Source organism: Panthera pardus, unplaced genomic scaffold (genome assembly GCF_024362965.1).
Source record: "Panthera pardus isolate Hobbes unplaced genomic scaffold, ASM2436296v1 HiC_scaffold_11, whole genome shotgun sequence".
In the NCBI taxonomy this organism is placed as follows: domain Eukaryota; kingdom Metazoa; phylum Chordata; class Mammalia; order Carnivora; family Felidae; genus Panthera; species Panthera pardus.
This window is the reverse complement of record NW_026526666.1, coordinates 34,571,449-34,591,070: the sequence shown is the minus strand read 5'-3', so window position 1 is coordinate 34,591,070 and position 19,622 is coordinate 34,571,449. Positions and strand designations below refer to the sequence as shown.

Below are 19,622 nucleotides of genomic sequence, written 5' to 3'. Positions count from 1 at the left end.
TACACTACCCAAAGCAATCTATACATTTAATGCAATCCTAATCAAAACACTAATAGCATTTTTCACAGAGCTAGAACAAACAATCTGAAAATTTGTATGGAACCACAAAAGACCTCAAATTGCTAAAGCAACCCTGAAAGAGAAAAGCAAAGGTGGAAGCATCACCATTCCAGACTTTGAGCTGTATTACAAAGCTGTAGTGATCAAGACAGTATGGTACTGTCACAAAAATAGACACATAGATCAATGGAACACAATAGAAAAGCCAGAAATGGACCCACAACTACATAAGTAACCAATCTTTAACAAAGCAGGAATGAATATCCAATGGAAAAAAGTCTCTTCAAAAAATGGTGTTGGGAAAACTGAACAGCAACATGCAGAAGAATAAAACTGGACCACTTTCTTACACCACACGCAAAAATAAATTCAAAATGGATGAAAGACCTAAATGTGAGACTGGAAACAATCAAAATCCTAGAGGAGAACACAGACAGAAACCTCTTTGACCTCAGCCACAGTGACTTCTTAGTAGACGTGTTGCTGGAGGCAAGGGAAACAAAAGCAAACATGAACTATTGGGACTTCATCAATATACAAAAGCTTCTGTACAGCAAGGGAAACAATCAACAAAACTAAAAGGCAGCCTACAGAATGGGAGAAGATATTTGCAACTGACATATCTGATAAAGGATTAGTTTCCAAAAATCTATAAAGAACTTATCAAACTTAATGCCCAAAAAACAAATAATCCAGTTAAGAAATGGGCAGAAGATAAGAATAGATATTTTTCCAAAGTAGATGTCCAGATGGCTAACAGACATATGAAAAGATGCTCAACAATCACTTATCATCAGGGAAATGCAAATCAAAACCACAATGAGATACCATCTCACATCTCTCGAATGGATAAAATTAACAAGAAACAAGAGATGTTGGTGAGGATGTAGAGAAAGGGGGACCCTCTTGCACAGCTGGTGGAATGCAAACTGGTGCAGCCACTCTGGAGAACAGCATGGAGGTTCCTTAAAAAACTAAAAATAGAACTACCTGAGGACTCAGCAATTGCATTATTAGGCATTTACCCAAAGGATATAAAGATACAGATTGGAAGGGATACATGCACATCGATGTTTACAGCAGCATTATCAACAATAGTCAAACTATGGAAAAAGCCTAAATGTCCATCCACCCAATGACTGACGAATAAAGAACATCAAAAAGAATGAAATCTTTCCATTTGCAGCAATGTGGATGGAACTAGAGTGTATTATGCTAAGTGAAGTAAGTCAGAGAAAGAAAAATGCCATACGATTTCACTTACACGTGTAATTAAAGAAATAAAACTGATGAACATATGGGAAGGGAAAATAAAAGAGAGAGGGAAACAAACTATAAGAGACTCAACAATAGAGAACAAACTGAGGGTTGATGGACAGAGGTGGGTAGAAGATGAGCTAGATGGGTAATGGTTATTAAGGAGGGCGCTTGTGAGGAGCATTAGGTGTTGTATGTGAGTGATGAATCACTGAATTCTATTCCTGAAACCAATACTGCACTGTATGTTAACTAACTAGAATTGAAATAAAAACTTGAAAAGAAAAAAAAAAAAGGAAGCAGTAGCCACTGGTTTCAAATACTTCTAAGAAAGGAAAGCTAAGGAACTGCTATTGTTTCTGTATCTATGATACTGTCTGCCTTAAATGTTGTGTCAGATAAACTACTTACTTACTTGTAAGCTAATATATAAGAAATATTCAGTGGATAGGGTGAAAATATATTCTTTGTTGAACCTAAAAAAATTCAGATGGAAATAACTGGAATATTATTTAATTTACTTCTAGTCCTGGTTCCACTTAATTGTTCACAAAGTACCCTCATGTAGTAATTGCACTAGACCATCACGTTTACAAATTATATTCAGCAAGTTAGGTTTTAGTCAAAGAGTCAAAGTTTTTGGGTTATTATCTACTAGTCCATTATAAGATTCCATAAAAGAAATTTTAAATGCCCTTGGAGGTTTCAAGTAAAGAATTACTTTTTATTAAAAAAAAAAAAAAGCTTCCCTAAATTTGAAACTCAACATGGAAAATCACTCCCAAGTAATGATTTTAGGTAATCTTTAAGCAAATTACAATTTCCATTACAATAGACAGGAATATCCATGAATAAATGCATACTGCATTCCAAGTGGACAGCAAGAGATTGTGACTGAGACTTGGAGCAGGTAGTGATTACTTATTCTCTTTCAAAACGGCTTCCTTTAGGGGGCTTGCTCTGATAAAGTAGATTTAAATATGGTCTAATCATAAATCTAGACCATCAGTTTCATCTTTTCTCTTCAGAGCACAGTATCACAACCTAAAGAGTACTCTGCCCTTTAAAAATTAGAAACATATATGCTATGAGCTATATTCAATATACTTAAGATATTCAGGACAGGTGATGTATTTTAAGTTATGAGTGATTTCTAATTAATAACATAAAATACCAAATACCAAATACCTCCTTTTAGTTTAGCCTGGCATTCTTACTACTTAAAAAAAAATGAATGAAATTACCTTTTCACCAATGCTTCCAGTAACCCCAACTTCTCCAGGTAAACCGACAGGTCCCTTTTAGGAAAAAAATGTAACAGAAAATACACATTTATTGCATTGCTATTACAGCATCTTGGTTTTAAATCACCTGTAATCAATATGTTTCCTTCTAACTTATCCTAAATTTTATATTAGAATGAAATTCTTCCTAGTATAGATGTCCAACCTATGACTTCACATCCAAAATTAATCTATTCACTCAATCAACAAATATATATGAATGTCTAAGGGGTGGCAGGCCTGTGCTGGGAGGCACTGTTTCAAATCCAAACACAGTTCCTGCCCTTGTGGAGTTTATAATCCAGTGGATGTTATAAAAAGTTGCGGTTTTTCCATAGCTTCTTGATATGAGTATATCAGCTGAAGAAATCCTTTCTGTGACTTCTTTGAAAGCTTCTAATACCACGACATGCCCATTCATTAATTCACTGTCACTCAAGAAATATTTTGTGCCTGCTCTGTGCCAGGTACTACATTGCTTTGCTGAAATTTCATTAGCAGACCTAGGCCCTGCCCTCATAAGGCAAAAGAGTCTTATACAGAGACAAAAACAATTAAATTAAAAAATGAATAATTACAAATCATCATATTGGCTCATAAAGGAAACAACTATGATGCCCAGGCAGAGAGTGAAAGAGAAGACCTATGGAAAGATGGTCAGGGTAAACCTCAAGTTTGACATCTAATCTGAAAGCTGAAGAATAAGAAGAGGTCAGTAGGCAAGAGAAGACAGAGTAAACCGCTTGAGTGAAGAATGAATTAGTGTGCTGAAAGAGATGAAAGAAAGCAATCATAATACTGTTTCAGAGTGAACAAGGCTCCGTGTTCATCCACCTTGTCTTTATGGATTCTACTTCAAGCAGGATAGAAAACACAAAGAATAACAGGACAAGTTTTACAACAACAGCATAATCCTTCTCCTGTTTTCAGTTATGAAGTTATTTTCTACTATTATTTAAAGATGTATGAAGCATTTTCTTTTTCAATAGCTACCAAGCAAAGACCCTGCTTAAATAGATTATTGTACAATAATATGCATTAGTATATAGAAGGCACCTAAATCATGAAAAAACAATTTGATGTGTTGAAGCTAACTGAAGTTAATACATGAGGCATAATTTTATCCACATATATTTGTATCATTATCCATATCAATCTCTTCTCTCTCTCTACCTACATACCTATCCACTTACCTGTGTATACCGACCTACCTACCTACCTACCTACCTGTCAATGTATCTGGTGATCAAGGATATACTAACATATGTTAAGCACTTTTTATGTGCCTGATTTAATCCTCACAACAATCATATTTGATAGTATTATCCTGATGCCCCTACAGAAAAGACAATGAGTTAAATAGCTTGCTGAGGTCAATGAGTTTAAATAGTAAAGATGAGTTTAAATGGTTATTGAGCACTTGAAATGTAGCTGGTCAAAACTGACATGTGCTGTAAATGTAAACATATCAGATTTTGAAGATTTACTACAAAAAGAAAGAAAAATTCAAATCATTGTTTAAGTTGGTTACATATTGAAATGATAATGCTTCAGAGATACCGGCTTAAATAAAATATTACTAAAATCAATTTCATCTGCTTCTTTTTATCTTTTTAAATATGGCTACTGAAAAATGTTAAGTGACATTTGTGACTGGCATATACCTATTGGACAGTACAGATCTACATTCTTAAACACTACACTAATATTAGCGGTTATATCCAGTTGGAAGTGATCTAATAATTTATTTCTATGGTTATTAATTTTAAGAGCATTGACACTTTCACTCTGAGATAATCAGAGATCAATGGGCAGTTAATCACATCTGAGCACAACAGTGAAATATAACTATTAGTGAGAGAGTAAACAAACTAGCAGAACCTGAACACAGACTAGTATTGATTCTGGGAAAAAAAAAAACCTTTTCCTAACACACATATATATATAACCCAGGTGAGTGAATGGAGTAGGCCCATTTGACATATCCCAATATTGACTATGTATACCAGAAAGATATCACCTACAGAACTATTCTGGTTAGCTCACAGCACTTACTTATTAATTAACAGAAACTGAATTAGGTGCTAAGATTTAAAAATCCAGAGATTTTTTATAAAAAAGATTTTATATATAAAGATTTATAAGATTCCTAGTTTCAGATGACCTAGCTTGCTTGTAGGCAAGCATTCTCAAAGGCAAATACTAGACAGATCTAAGTAGCAGTTGCTACTTAGATGCTCTCTTTAGTTCACCACAGTCCATACCAATTGCTCTTATCTCTTATACCTGACCCATTTTACTTACTTATACTACCTGCCTGCTCCCAGTAGGGCATTTGAGTTTGTAATTCCTGATTTAAGTATTAGAAGTTGCAGTCCATCAAAAGGGCATACTTGGAAGAGTTAGGTTCTCATTGGAAAATAGGCAGTTCAAAGACTTACATCCCTGTCCACAGGGAATCTTTAATGAAACGTACATTAGGAGAACATAAATAATTTATTAAGACTTTGAGTCTTGATGTGCCTGGGTGGCTCACTCAGTTAAGCATCCAACTCTTGATCTCAACTCAGGTCATGATCTCGCATTTCGTGGCTCTGCGCTGTGTCAGGCTCTGTGCTGACAGTGTGGAGCCTGCTTGGGATTCTCTCTCCCTTTCTCTCTGCCCCTCCCCAGTTACCTTTCTCTCTCACTCTCTTTCAAAATAAATAAATAAACTTTTAAAAAATTAAAAAAAAAAACTCTGATTCTTCCCACTAGTTTTCTTTAGTTTTTTTTAAAATAAATGTTTATTTATTTTGAGAGTATGAGAGAGAGACAGAGAGAGAGAATGAGTAGGGTAGTGGCAGAGGGAGAAAGAGAGAGAGAATTTTTTTAATATAATTTATTGTCAAATTGGCTTACATACAACACCCAGTGTTCATCCCAACAGTGTCCTCCTCAATGTCCATCACCCATTTTTCCCTTTCTCCCACCCCCCATCATCCCTCAGTTTGTTCTCTGTATTTAAGAGTCTCTTATGGTTTGCCTCCCTCCCTCTCTGTTTGTAACTCTTCTTTTCCCCTTCCCTTCCCCCATGGCCTTCTGTTAAATTTCTCAAGATCTGAATATGAGTGAAAACATATGACATCTTTCTCTGACAGACTTATTTCACTTAGCATAATACCCTCCAGTTCTATCCACATTGCTGCGAATGGCATGATTTCATTCTTTCTCACTGGCAAATTCCCTTATATATAAACCACATCTTCTCTATCCATTCGTCAGCTGATGGATGCTTAGGCTCTTTCCATAATTTGGCTATTGTTGAAAGCACTGCTATAAACATTGGGGTACACGTTCCCTATGCACCAGCACTCCTGTATTGCTTGGGTAAACTCCTAGTAGTGCTGTTGCTGGGTCACAGGGTAGTGCTATTTTGAATTTTTTGAGGAACCTCCACACAAAGACAGAGAATCTTAAGCAGGCTCCATGCTCCACACGGAGCCTGACTTGGGGCTCTATCTCACAACACTGAGATCACGGCCTGAGCCGAAATCACGAATAGGATGCTTAACTGACTAAGCCACCCAGGATTCCCTCTTTAGTTTCTCTCATCCAAGTACTAACCAGGCCCGACCCTGCTTAGCTTCCGAGATCAGACGAGATCGGGCGCGTTCAGGGTGGTATGGCCGTAGACACCCTCTTTAGTTTCTTATATCTATTTTCAAGCTATACACTTCTGGAGAAAAAAAATTCTAAATTAGTGTTGTCGGAATGATGTACATTTTCCCAAAGATGAAATGTATAAAATTTCATTCTTATTTCATTAGTTATTTATTATCTACCAAGTATAAGACACTATACTAGTCAATTTAGAAAGGGCTAATAACTAAAATACAAAGTATATAGTAAAAATATTACAAGAAGATAAAGTATATAGAATTTAAGATAAAGTAGTAGTCAGCAAAGTGACTCCAAAGACTGGCTACCTCTTTTTGTAAATAAGTTTTACTGAAACACAGCAATGTCCATTATTAACCTATGTTCTATGGCCACATTTGCTCTGCGAAGGCAGAGTAGTTGTGACAGATACTGTAGAGCCCACAGAGCCCAAATCATTTCTCTTGGATATTTAAGGGAACTACAAACAAGTAACTGAAGCCATAGCCTTCATTTATAAGAATTATCAGCAATTTATACCTTTTTGGCCAAGAATTTTCATTAAAAAGTTTCAAAACACTGATTCCACATCTTACACACATTAAAGAAAATAACAAAGCCTAGAACCAAAACATGCTGCGTGTCAAGAGCTGGACAGCTCTATACAAACTGAAAACACTTCACTTCTTATAAAATAGGATACATAATAGTCTATTTAAAGATTTTGTTAGCTAAAGCGGAAATTCAAAAGGCCAAAAAGCCTCGTGTGCAATAAATCACTTGTTCGAACTGAAAAGAAGTTATTATTTTTTTCCAAAAGTCAGTAGAAACTCTAAAATACACTAGTGTCATTTTTTAAAGTAACCACATCCTACTTGTTCACTAAAGACATATAAAATTAGAGTATTTCCTAGGTGAAACTAAAATGTTAAAAAAAATTTTGTACGAAGTTCTTAGACTTAATAATTGCGCCTTAACAGTAGTTTAGGACTTGTCTACATTGTTTCAAATTTTCAATGTGGAAAGGATTGCATTTGCAAGATAAAAAAAAAATCTCAGCCCCAAAGCTCTTTAAATTCACTTGAAAATGTTATATATAAGACAAATTCTCTATGATATAGCTCTGTTTCATTTTAGAAACATATTAGCTTCAATGTTTGCATTGGTGTGTACTCTCTGTTTAAAAATAAAAATTTTAGAAGTCATCGTACCACAAAAAAGTAGTACTCAGTTGTACTATATGAAATTGCTGATATTTTATTTTTACCTTAAAAATTGGTAATCTTACATGATGCACTCTAGTACAAAATTTCCAGGGTAGGAGAAACTGGTCAGATATGAAAATGACAACTTTAAGCACTACGTGGGAAAATGTACTTCTATATCTAATATTTATTTCTCCATTTTAAATTCTCATACCTTCACATATTTGTCCAAAACAATGAAAATACAGACTGTTGTCAGCCTGGACAGATATGGGGAATTTATAGAAAAGTGGAAATAAAGTGTGTATAATCTATCTGGATAAGAAAGAGGAATTCCTTTTCAGATACGATGAATAGGAGATATATACTGGACATTCTGATAGGAATATTCACTGCACAATGAAGTATGCAAGTCTAGAGCTAAGGATAATTATTATTTTTATTTATTTTATTTACTATTATTATTATTATTATTATTATTATTATTATTTGTGAATAATCAGCAAATAGACAGTAAAGACCTGGAGAGTAGATAAGTCACCAAAGTGAGTACGTGGACTGAGAAAAGGAAAGGCCAAGAACAATAACATTTAGAAAACAGGATGAAAAAAAGAAAACTTATGGAGTTGACTATACATGGAAAGTATATGGTCAAAAGGAGGATATTGTCTATTTTTTTTCTCTATAATGTTTCTTCAGGACGTTTCATTTAGGAGTAATTTTATGACCTGATAAACATGAATGAACCTTTTCTGTTTGTTTGGAAACACGTCACTGTTCCTAAAAAACTAACCTTTGGATCACTTCACCCCTATTTTCAAATGAAATCTATAAGCTAAGGAGATAGTTATTTGACACTGTGACTTGGAATAAGCTACTTTAGCTCATTTGCCTCATCCTTTACCATTCAGGAAGCTGTCTGTAACCTCAAGTTCATTTGTCTGTGTGCTCTATACGTTCATTAGTCTGCATTGCTCTACAAGGCAAGGATAATGCCTTATCTAATACTGTGTCCCTTATACCTAGCACACTCCTTGGAATATAGAAGATAATTAATAAATATGTATTGAGTGAATGACTAAACAAATTAGATAGAGCAGTAGTGATGGAAATAGAGATGAGCTGCCCACACAGCCCTTTAAGAAGATCTTGCTGCTGTAATCAACTTCTTCAAAGTCTAGGCTTCAGCAGAGAGGCCTACATCCAAAGACTAAAGTGAGAGTATGAAGGCATGTCCATTTTTGCCTAATATGGGATTACTCTGATGGGCCATATATGCCCCAGAGCTCCCTAAAGGGTTGTTTGGACTCTTATTTCCTCCAGTGGAAGGACAGAGAAACTGAGTAAAAGCCTAGGATTTAACAGAATGATCAAACTCTAGGGAAAGTAAAATCTCTAACCAAGACAAACCTATTAGGTCAGGGCCTTGGCTGGGGAAAAAAAATGGGATCCTGACACTTGTCATAGGGACACCTGTATAGAGGTCCCTGAAGATTTTGAATCACCAGACTCCTTCGAACTCTATGAGCTTACAGAAGTGGCCTACTTCTTAATGCTAGTAGTCTCTCCTATAGAAAATGTGTACCCCAATTAGGCTTTGTCTATACATCCTCTTTTGGCCATTATGCCAATAACTAGGGGTAAGTCACAGTGTAATCCATCTGGAGCTTGCCATGTCTGATATAGGAGGAACAGACCATACGCAAAAAAATGAAAGATCCAGCCAATGTATACTGGTAGGAGCTGGGAGAGTATGTGGGAACCCAATTTTAGAGGTACTTAATCAAGGGAGCCATGACATAATATAAAAAAGCATAAATATAACAAAAAATAGGTATGAAAGAGTTTATTAGTTTGAGAGCACTCTTCAACGATATAGGATTTAATACCCTTGCACGTACCTCAAGAGATTGTGAAAAGTCCTGTAGTGGGTCTAAGCTTTGAGGTAAGCAGCTTTGCCACTTGGGCCATATGACTGGGCAGACCCTATGGTTTTAGAAACATTAGAGGTGGGAAAGGAAGCCATGTAGAGCTCACAGCAAGCTGTGATAGGAAGGACATAACAGGCTCCTTGGGTTTTGAGGCAAGCCCATGCCATTTGCAACAGAGAATTATTTGTGTTTTGAAAATCAAATTCTAGCGTGCTACTAGGCTGGGGTAGAGACTGAGCACCTAACCATGGGACCAAATGACCATGCATCTGGATCTGTCTTAAGCTGTCGTATCAGACAGAAGATAAATGGTTCCAGTGCATTGTGGGATGGAACATGAGCACAACAGAGGTACAGATGAACTGAATGAAGAAGTGGTCTAGATCCCCAAACTCCTTTTCAGCAGACACCTTTGGCTATCTAGGAGAACCCTTATGTCCAGCTGCTTGAGAAGGAAAAAGTCCAAACTTGGTTTATGGATGGGTAATCTTAATGCTATGGAATGAATGCTTGTGTCCCCTCAAAATTCATATGTTAAAGCTCCATTGGGATGGTATTTGGAGGTAGGGCTCTTGGGAGGTAATTAGGTGATGATAGTGGAGCTCCTGGGATGGGATGAAAGTCCTTATAAGAAGAAGAGAACTAGCCCTTTTTCTCTATACCATGTGTGGACATACTGAAAAGACAGCCATCTGCAAACCAGGAAGAGGGCCTTTACCAATCACTGGATCTGGTCAGTGCCTTGATGTTGGACTTCCCAACCTCCAGAAGTGTGAGAAACACGTTTGTTGTTTAAGCCACCCAGACTGTGGTATTTCCTTATAGCAGTCTGAACTAAGATACTATGTAGTTGAGAACCAAAAACAGATAGAAGATGCACTATAGCTTCAGTTGAAAGTGTCTTAAAAGGCAATGACAGTGGAATATTTGTAATGAGCAGAATTTCTGGGAGTGCCCCAGACCATCCACCTTGTGGGAAGGAGAAGTGGCTTCAGGTTAGAATATATACAGACTTGTGGGTATTTGTGAGTGACCCAGCTGGTGGGTTAGGCACTTGAAAGGAAGGAGACTAACACTGGGAATAAGATTTGAGAATGAGGTGTTTAGATGGGCACATTAGACAAAACATTTGTATCAAATGTTAATGCTTACTAGAGAAGGTCAAACATGGAAGAATTACTGGAAGGATACAGAATGATTTGGAAAGTTGACATCAGCAAGTCTTGGTCATTAGTCATCACAGTGCTGGATAATGGGCATATGAATGAAATGGGCATGGTGGGAGAGATGGAAAGTGTATGCATGAGCCTGACATCATGGGTTCCCATTTAACAAGGCTAAATTAATTACTGCTGCCACTGAATAGTCGCACTGCAAACAACAAAGAACAACACTGTGTCTATGAAATGATGCCATTCTTTGAGGAGAACAATCAGCTACTTTGGGGGCAAGTTCACTTGGGAAAGGTCAACGATTTATTCTAACAGAAATGACATACTCTGGGAGTAGGTTGCTTTCCTACCCTCAGGCCTCAAGTAGCAGCGGTATCTGATATCTTACAAAATATCTGTCTTACAAGACCCCCGCCAAAATTGTGTCAGAGCACGACACCCACTTTATAGCAAAAAAGTTCTGACAGTGGGCCTATGTTCATGGGATTTAATAGTTATATCACATGACTACAAGAAGCTTCCAATCTGACAGAGCATTGGAATAGCCTGCTAAAGGAGCAGTTAAAGTGCCAACTAGGAGGTGACACCTTTTAATGATAAAGCATCACTCAAAGGATGAAAAAGTATATACACTGAATCAAAGACAGTTATGTGGTACTGGGTCTCAAACAGGAAATATTCATTTGTCTTGGGACCAAGGGGTGAAAGCAGAATTAATCCTACTTACTACCACCCCCAACATCTCTGCCTGTACTTTCCATCCCACAAAATGTAAGCTCTGCTGGAATAGAGGTCCTAGTGCCCAAAGAGGACATATTTTTATCAGATGATACAGTAAAAGCTCCATTGAACTGCAAGGTTTGTCTGCCCCTTGAGCACTTCAAGTTCTCTGTATCTGAGCACCAGAAAGCAAGGAAAAGTCACCATTGTGGTATCGTTAATTTACCCTGATCATCAGAAAGAGGGGGAAGATTGATATCATTTGTGGTCCTAATACTAGATGCAGTAGGGGCTATAATTTGTACCTCTCACTCCTTTTCTAAGTTTTCCTTCAGGAGGATAACCCAGCAGAATCCTAGAGGAGCATCTACCTGAAAGGATATGAAATCAATCCAAGTAACACAAGGAATGCACTGTGGTGAACATCAATATGGGCCACCCAGATACTCCATCAAGGAAGAAGGTACTGCTCAAGCTGTCATCAGCTTCAGAGGGCCTTCTTGACCACACACCCGTCCCATGGTGGCCCTTATACTATGAGTTAGAGTACTTGAGTTAGAGTACAAAAGCCCAGCCATTCAGCCCAACATGATAGGTTATGAAAGATCCAGAGTTTTCTGTAGGGATGGCTGAAATTTAAGTAGGATCCCATCAATTTGACTTCTCCATCTATTCAGTCTTACATCCTCTTCCTCTTTCCTCAAGTGTTACTAATAAATACCCTGCAGCAAAATGTCATTGCAGCAGTCTGCTTGTGGAATATCCAACTTGTGCTCACAGGTTTCCCTAAATATAAGTCTCAATCCACTGAGGGCCATGGAATTACTGCAAAGTATCAGTGAGTCCACACATAGGCACTGAAAGTATGCTAAATACATGACTATTGTTGGTCTATAATACTGACCTTTATTCATGAAAAGATTAGAAATAACTAAGAGTATGTCTGAATCAGTAAAGGCAGATTTCCTTTTTAAATCTTTCCTTTGACAAGATATGTGTTAGTAGTGTAGCTATAAGGTACACACCTTAAGCCTACTTTTATTGTTTCATAATTTTTTTAACTTTAAGTTTTAGTTAGTTAACATACAGTGCAATTCTGGTTTCAAGAGTAGAATTCAATGATTCGTCACTTACATACAATACCCAGTGCTCATCACAACAAGCATCCTCCTTAATAACCATCACCCATCTAGCCCATCTTCCTTCCACTCATTTCCCTCCCACATGAGTGAAATTTTATGATGTCTGTCTTTTTCTGACTGACTTATTTCCCTTAGCATAATACACTTTAGCTCCATTCACATCATTGCAAATGGCAAGATTTCATTCTTTTTTGATGGTCAAGTAATATTCCATTGTACATATATGCCACATCTTCTTTACCCATTCATCGGTCAATGGACATTTGGGTTCTCACCATAGTTTGGCTATTGTTGATAATGCTGCTATAAACATCGAGGTGCATGTACCCCTTCAAATCTCTATTTTTGTATTCTTTGGGTAATACCTAATAGTGCAACTGCTGAGTCATTAGGTACTTTTATTTTAAGTTTTTTGAGGAAACTCCATACTGTTCTCTAGAGTGGCTGTACCGGTTTGCATTCCACAACTGTGCAACAGGGCTTCCCCTTTCTCTACATTCTTGCCAACACCTGTTGTTTCTTGTGCTGTTAATTTTAGCCATTCTGACAGGTGTGAGGTGATATTTCATCATGGTTTTGATTTGTATTTCCCTGATGATGAGTGATGAGTGATGTTAAGCCTACTTTTAATGCTAGGGTAATGACTGTTATCATCCTTACGATAAACTGAATGCTTAATGTTGTTTAAATAAAAGGGAGGAAATTGTTCTTTACATATATATGGTTTCTGGGGATTGGCTTGCAAGTCCAAAGAATAAGAAAACAGTATTTGGAATGTATCCCATATGCAACTGAGGGAGACACTCTGAGACAGTAACTGGAGTGAGATGTTCATCCCTTTCCCTTTGTGCTGAGTGATAAATCTTGTCTTGATAGATAGGGGATGAAAGTTTTCAAGCTCACCAAAAACTGAGGACACTTTGCCAGCAAAAAATTTATAGCTTATTATAATTTGTTTTCCAGAGTATTTGACTCGCTTTACAAAACATTCTTTAAGCTTCTTTAAGCATATTTTTTTTAAGTAAGGTACACTTATACCATATATATATATATATATATATATATATATATATATGGTACACATGCAGACATAATCACTACATCAATATCTAGTGCCCAAGAATTCAAATAAACCAAATGAATAAACCATATAGCACAGCACTTATGCTAAATCATACCTGTTACTGAATACAGGAGATAGATAGCTCTCAATTTTTTTTGGAATGATGTACAAGTAAATAAAAAAAAATGATTACTCATCTGTGTTATCTATTGTCTTTGAAGCTAAGACTGCATAATTAGCTTTATTAATTTAAATTTTCTGAAAAGTGAAGATAAACTATCTATAAACACTGGTGACTTACTAAAGAAAAGCCAATTATACAGAAAGCCTGTATTCATTAACACTTTAAAAAGTATAGACATGCCCTAAAATAAATTCATTCATTCATATAGTCAACAAACATTATTTGAGAATATAATACATGCCAGACATTAATAAATAATGTGGAATATTTTATATAGTCAGTTAAATTTAGAATATAGACAAACATTTCATTATTTTAGAGGCTCCTGATTGGACAATAGTTTATTGTGACATCAGTTCCTCCATTTCAGACTCTTGGCATTTGGATATACAGGTTTTCTAAAATATATAACCCAATGGTCTTCTCAGTATTCAAACAGGGATTTCAGTCTCTGACATTTCCCTAACAACTACCTGATTCTTACTTCCTTGGATCATACATGGAGTCATGAAATAAAAGGTCAGAATGAAGTTCTGCCTCAGGATCGTCTGGCAATAATTAAAAGAACATGCCTGGAATGTCTCCTCAACAGATGCTTTTACTCACACTTATGTTATGAGAAGCTTGAGAATAGAAAGGCAAGTGATACTGTCCTCTCTGCACTAAACTGCCTGGCATCTGTTGTTTACATTATCCCACTCTTTCGAATGAGTCTCATGACAATAAATCAAAGGTGATAAAGTAAGTATCAACATAGGGCTAACACCTAATCTTGGCTGAACTTCTTAAATTATTAATTAAAGATATAAGTTGGATGAGAAATGAGAGAAATTCTCCTGCTATGACACTTGTGCTGCAAAACATTTGAACTGTAAGCTCTCCCTAAAACTCTAATAAACTAGCAAGATCATTCACAGAAAAGAGTATATGCTTATAATCACAGCACATTTTTCCCTACATATAAAGCATTGAATTAGTTCTGCATTCTTTCATGCAGATCTCATGTCTTGAGTTTTTTGTTTTTGTTTTTTGCATGGATTCTATATGAAAACAAAATTAAAGTTAGAAAATCTGTTGTCTGATGCCTCCCATCAAACCCTTCTTGCACCAAAATCTCTGTACCTAAAACTGAGGAAAATAACAGCATGGTATTTATAGATTACTAAAGATTTAAGTTCTAGTTTAGATATTCATTCATGAAGCAGGTCATGGACCAGTTTGGGTCTCATCTTCCCAATTCTAAAAAACAGAGGATAGACTAGATAATCCCTCTCATACATCCCAGTACTAAAATTCCATAATCTCTCTCAAAGCTTCCATCAATAAGATTCTATAAGGAAGATGAAAAGCACCCGGGCACTTAAAGATATTTGAAATCTTTTGAGCAGGTGATAAAGAGATCTATTTTTTTAAATATTTATTTATTTGTGTGTGTGTGTGTGTGTGTGTGTGTGTGAGAGAGAGAGAGAGAGAGAGAGAGCGAGCAAGGGAGGGGCAGAGAGAGAGGGAGACACAGAATCCAAAGCAGGCTCCAGGCTCTGAGCTGTCAGCACAGAGCCTGATTCAGGGCTCAAACTCTTGAACTTTGTGAGACCATGACCTGAATCGAAATCGGACTCAACCGACTGAGTCACCCAGGTGCCCCGAGATCTTTTTTTTTTTTTTTTTTTTTTTAATTGGAGTACTTTTATTTCATAGGGAGAAAGGTGTATCTGGCATTCTGGATTTTTCAGCATCACTAAAGAAACTATTTACTGACAACATTCTACAGAAGGCAGATTTTATGAACTCTCGTAGATCTTCATTGTTTTCTTTAAACTCATTATTACTTTAAAAAATGGATAAATTTGTATAAGCTCTTTGAGAGTAGACTATGTTCTGTTCGTCTTGAGGAGCATTTCAGCTAATCTCATTGCCTAGCACCTTACTTGGCACAGTGCAGTTGCTCAGTAAATATTTATAGAATGAATGAATGGCATAAACTGGATATTTGATTACTTTTTAAAATTCAATTAAAGCTAACATATCGTGTTATATTAGTTTCATGTGTACAATATGGTGATTCAATAATTCTATACATCACTCAGCGCTCATCATGACAAGTATACTCTTGATTCTCTTCACCTATTTCACCCATCTGCCCACCCATCTCCCCTCTGGTAAACATCAATTTGCCCTCTATAGTTAAAAGTCTGTTTTCTAGTTTCTCCCTTTTTGTTCTTTGTGTGTTTCTTATATTCCACATATGAGTGAAATCATATGGTATTTATCATTCTCTGATCTATTTCACTTAACATCGATGTTGCAAATGGCAAGATTTCATTCTTTTTTATGGCTGAATAATGTTTCATTGTATGTCTACACACACATATATATATATACCACCTCTTCTTTATCCATTTGTCTATTGATAGACATGTGGGAGGCTTCCATAATTTGGTTATTATAAATAATGCTGTAATAAACATAAAGTGTATATATCCTTTCAATTTAGTGTTTTTGTATTCTTTTTTTTTAACGTTTATTTATTTTTGAGACAGAGAGAGACAGAGCATGAAGGGGGGAGGGGCAGAGAGAGAAGGAGACACAGAATCGGAAGCAGGCTCCAGGCTCTGAGCCGTCAGCCCAGAGCCCGATGCGGGGCTCGAACTCACGGACCGTGAGATCATGACCTGAGCCGAAGTCGGATGCTTAACCGACTGAGCCACCCAGGCGCCCCAGTATTCTTTAGATAAATAACCAGTCATGTGATAACTGGATCATATGGTAATGCTATTTTTAACTTTTTTAGGAACCTCCAGTGGCTGCATCAGATTGCATTACTACCAACAGTGAAATAGGGTTCCTTTTTCTCCACATCCTCACCAACACTTGTTTTTTCTTGTGTTTTTAACTTTAGTTATTCTGACAGGTGTGAGGTGATATATTATTGTGGTTTTAATTTGAATTTCCTTGATTATGAATGATGTTGAGCGTTTTTTCATGTGTCTGTCCACCATATGTGTATTTTCTTTGGAGAAATATCTGTTCAGGTCTTCTGCCCATTTTTAAATTGGATTATTTGTTTTTTTGGTGTTGGGTTATATAAGTTCTTTATTTTCTGTACTAACACTTTACCAGATATGTCATTTGCAAATATATTCTCCCATTCTGTAGGTTGTCTTTTAATTTTGCTGATTATTTCTTTTGCCGTGCAGAAGGTTTTTATTTTGATGTACTGTCAATAGTTTATTTTTGCTTTTGTTTCCCTTGCTTCAGGAGACATATCTAGAAAGATATTGCTATGGCCAATTTCAGAGAAGTTACTGCCTATGCTTTCTTCCAGGATTTTTATGGTTTCAGGTCAGGTCTCACATTTAGGTCATCAATCCATTTTAAATTTATTTTTATATATAGTGCAAGAAAAGTTGTCCAGTTTCATTTTCTGCAAGTAGCTGTCCAATTTTTAATTGACCATAAAATGGTGGGTTTATTTCTGGACTCAATTCTGTTCCATTAACCTATATGTCTGTTTTTGTGCCAGTACCATACTGCTTTGATTACTACAGCTTTGTAGCATACTAGAAGTCTAGGATTGTGACACCTCCAGTTTTGTTCTTCTTTTCAGGGTTGCTTTGGCTATTTGAGGTCTTTTGTACTTCTATACAAATTTTAGTCTTATTCATTCTAGTTCTGTGAAAAAATGCTGTTGGTATTTGGATAGGGATTGCATTAAATCTGTAGGCTGCTTTGGGTAATACATACATTTTAATATTTGTCCTTCCAATCCATAAACATGGAATATTTTTCCACTTGTTTGTGTTGCCTTCAATTACTTTTATCAATGTTTTATAATTTTGACAGTACAAGTCTTCCAACTCATTGGATAAAAACTTCTGGGGGCGCCTGGGTGGCTCAGTCGGTTAGGCGTCCGACTTCGGCTCAGGTCATGATGTCACAGCTCGTGAGTTCAAGCCCCGTGTCGGGCTCTGTGCTGACAGCTCAGAGCCTGGAGCCTGCTTCTCATCCTGTGTCTTCCTCTCTCTCTGCCCCTCCCTCGCTTGTGCTATGTCTCTCTCTGTCTTTCAAAAATGAATAAATGTAAAAAAAAAAAAATTAAAAAAAAAACTCCTGTATTCCTAGGGATTTTATTATTTTTGGTGCAATTATAAATGAGATTGTTTTCTTAATTTCTCTTTCTTCTATATCATTACTAGTGCATAGAAGTGCAACAGATTTCTATACATTAAGTTTGTGTCCTGCAACTTTACTGAATTCCTTTGTCAGTTTTAGTAGTTTTTGGTGGAGTCTTTAGAGTTTTCTCTATGTAGCATTATATCATCTGTAGATAGTGAAAGTTTGACTTCTTCCTTAGTGATTTGGATACCTTTTATTTCTTTGTTATCTGATTGCTGTGGCTAGGACTTCCAAAACTATGTCAAATAAAAGTGGTGAAAGTGGACATCCTTGTCTTGTTCCTGACCTTAGAAAAAAGTTCTCAGTTTTTCCTCACTGAGTATGAGGTTTGCTGTGGGTTTTTCATATATGGCCTTTATTATGTTGAGGTATGTTCCTTTTAAACCTACTTCATTGAGGTTTTTTTTTTTTCATGAATCGATGTTGTACTTTGTGAAATGTTTTTTTCTGCATCTATTGAAATAATCATATGGTTTCTATCCTTTCTCTTGAGATGATATATCGCAATAATTAATATGCAGATATTGAACCACCTTGCATCTCGGGAATAAATCCCACTTGATTGTGGTGATTTTTTCTTAAGTTCATTTACTTATTTTGAGAGAGAGAGAGAGAGAGAGAGGGGCAGAGAGAGGGAGAGACAGAATCCCAAGCAGGCTTCTCACTGTCAGCACAGAACCCAACACAGGGCTTGAATTCATGAACTGTGAGATAACACCCTGAGCCAAAACCAAAAGTAAGACACTCAACCAACTGAGCCACCTAGACATCTCAATTGTGGTAATTTTTTAAATGATTGTGGTAATTTTTAATTTAATGTGGTAATTTTTGGATTTGATTTGCTAATATTTTGTTGAGGATTTTTGCATCTATGTTCATCAGAGATATTGGCTTGTGATTCTCTCTCTCTCTTTTTTCTTTTTTTGTAGTGTCTTTATCTGGTTTTGGTATCAGGGTAATGCTGGTCTCATAGAATGAATTTGGAAGCTTTCCTTCTGTTTCTATTTTTTGGAAAAGTTTGAGAAGAACGGGCATTAACTCTTCTTTAAATGTTTGGTAGAATCTGCCTGCCAGGCCATTTGGTCCTGGACTTTTGTTTGGAGTTTTTGATTACTGATTCAATTTCATTGCTGGTAATCCATCTGTCCAAATTTACTATTTCTTCATGCTTCAGTTTTGGTAGGTTGTCCAATTTTGTTGGCTTATAATTTTCATAATATTCTGTTATAATGCTTTTATGTGGTGTCAGTTGTTATTTCTTCTCTTTAATTTCTGATTTTGTTTATTTGACTCCAATTTTCTTTTTTTTTTTTTTAAATAAGTCTAGCTAAAGGTTTATCAATTTTGTTGATCTTTTCAAAGAACAAGCTCCTGTTTTCATCGATCTATTCTATTGCTTTTTTAGTTTCTATATAATTTATTTCTGCTTTAATCTTTATTATTTCCTTCTTTGTACTGTTTTTGGATTTTGTTTGTTCTTTTTCTTCTAGCTACTTTAGGTTTAAGGTTAGTTGTTCATTTCAGATTTGTCTTGCTTATTTATGTAGGCCTCTATTGCTATAAACTTCCCTTTTGGAACACCTTCTGATGCATCTCAAAGATGTTAGACCATTCTCATTTTAATTTGTCTCCACATATTTTTTTAAAATTTCCTCTTGATTAGTTGAAGACAATCCAGCTCAGCCACAACAGTAAGGCATACATAGGAGACACCTCTGAAGTGCCAGGTAGGTTCTGGTGAACAAGGAACATTGCACTGCAGGGCACTACAGGATCTCTTCCTCATAAGG

The 19,622-nt window shown here is 36.2% G+C and overlaps 1 protein-coding gene and 1 pseudogene across 5 annotated transcripts in view; both read right to left on the bottom strand.

Annotated features, from left to right (window-relative positions):
* COL24A1 (collagen type XXIV alpha 1 chain) overlaps positions 1–19,622 on the bottom strand; it is a 413,859-nt gene that overhangs the window by 165,519 nt on the left and 228,718 nt on the right. For all 5 annotated transcript variants that reach the window (XM_019414025.2, XM_019414026.2, XM_019414023.2 and 2 more), the window contains one exon: positions 2,562–2,615. In XM_019414025.2, the coding sequence (XP_019269570.2) occupies positions 2,562–2,615 (54 nt within the window). The remainder of the gene's footprint in view (positions 1–2,561; positions 2,616–19,622) is intronic.
* LOC128775942 (5S ribosomal RNA) lies at positions 6,155–6,276 on the bottom strand (annotated as a pseudogene).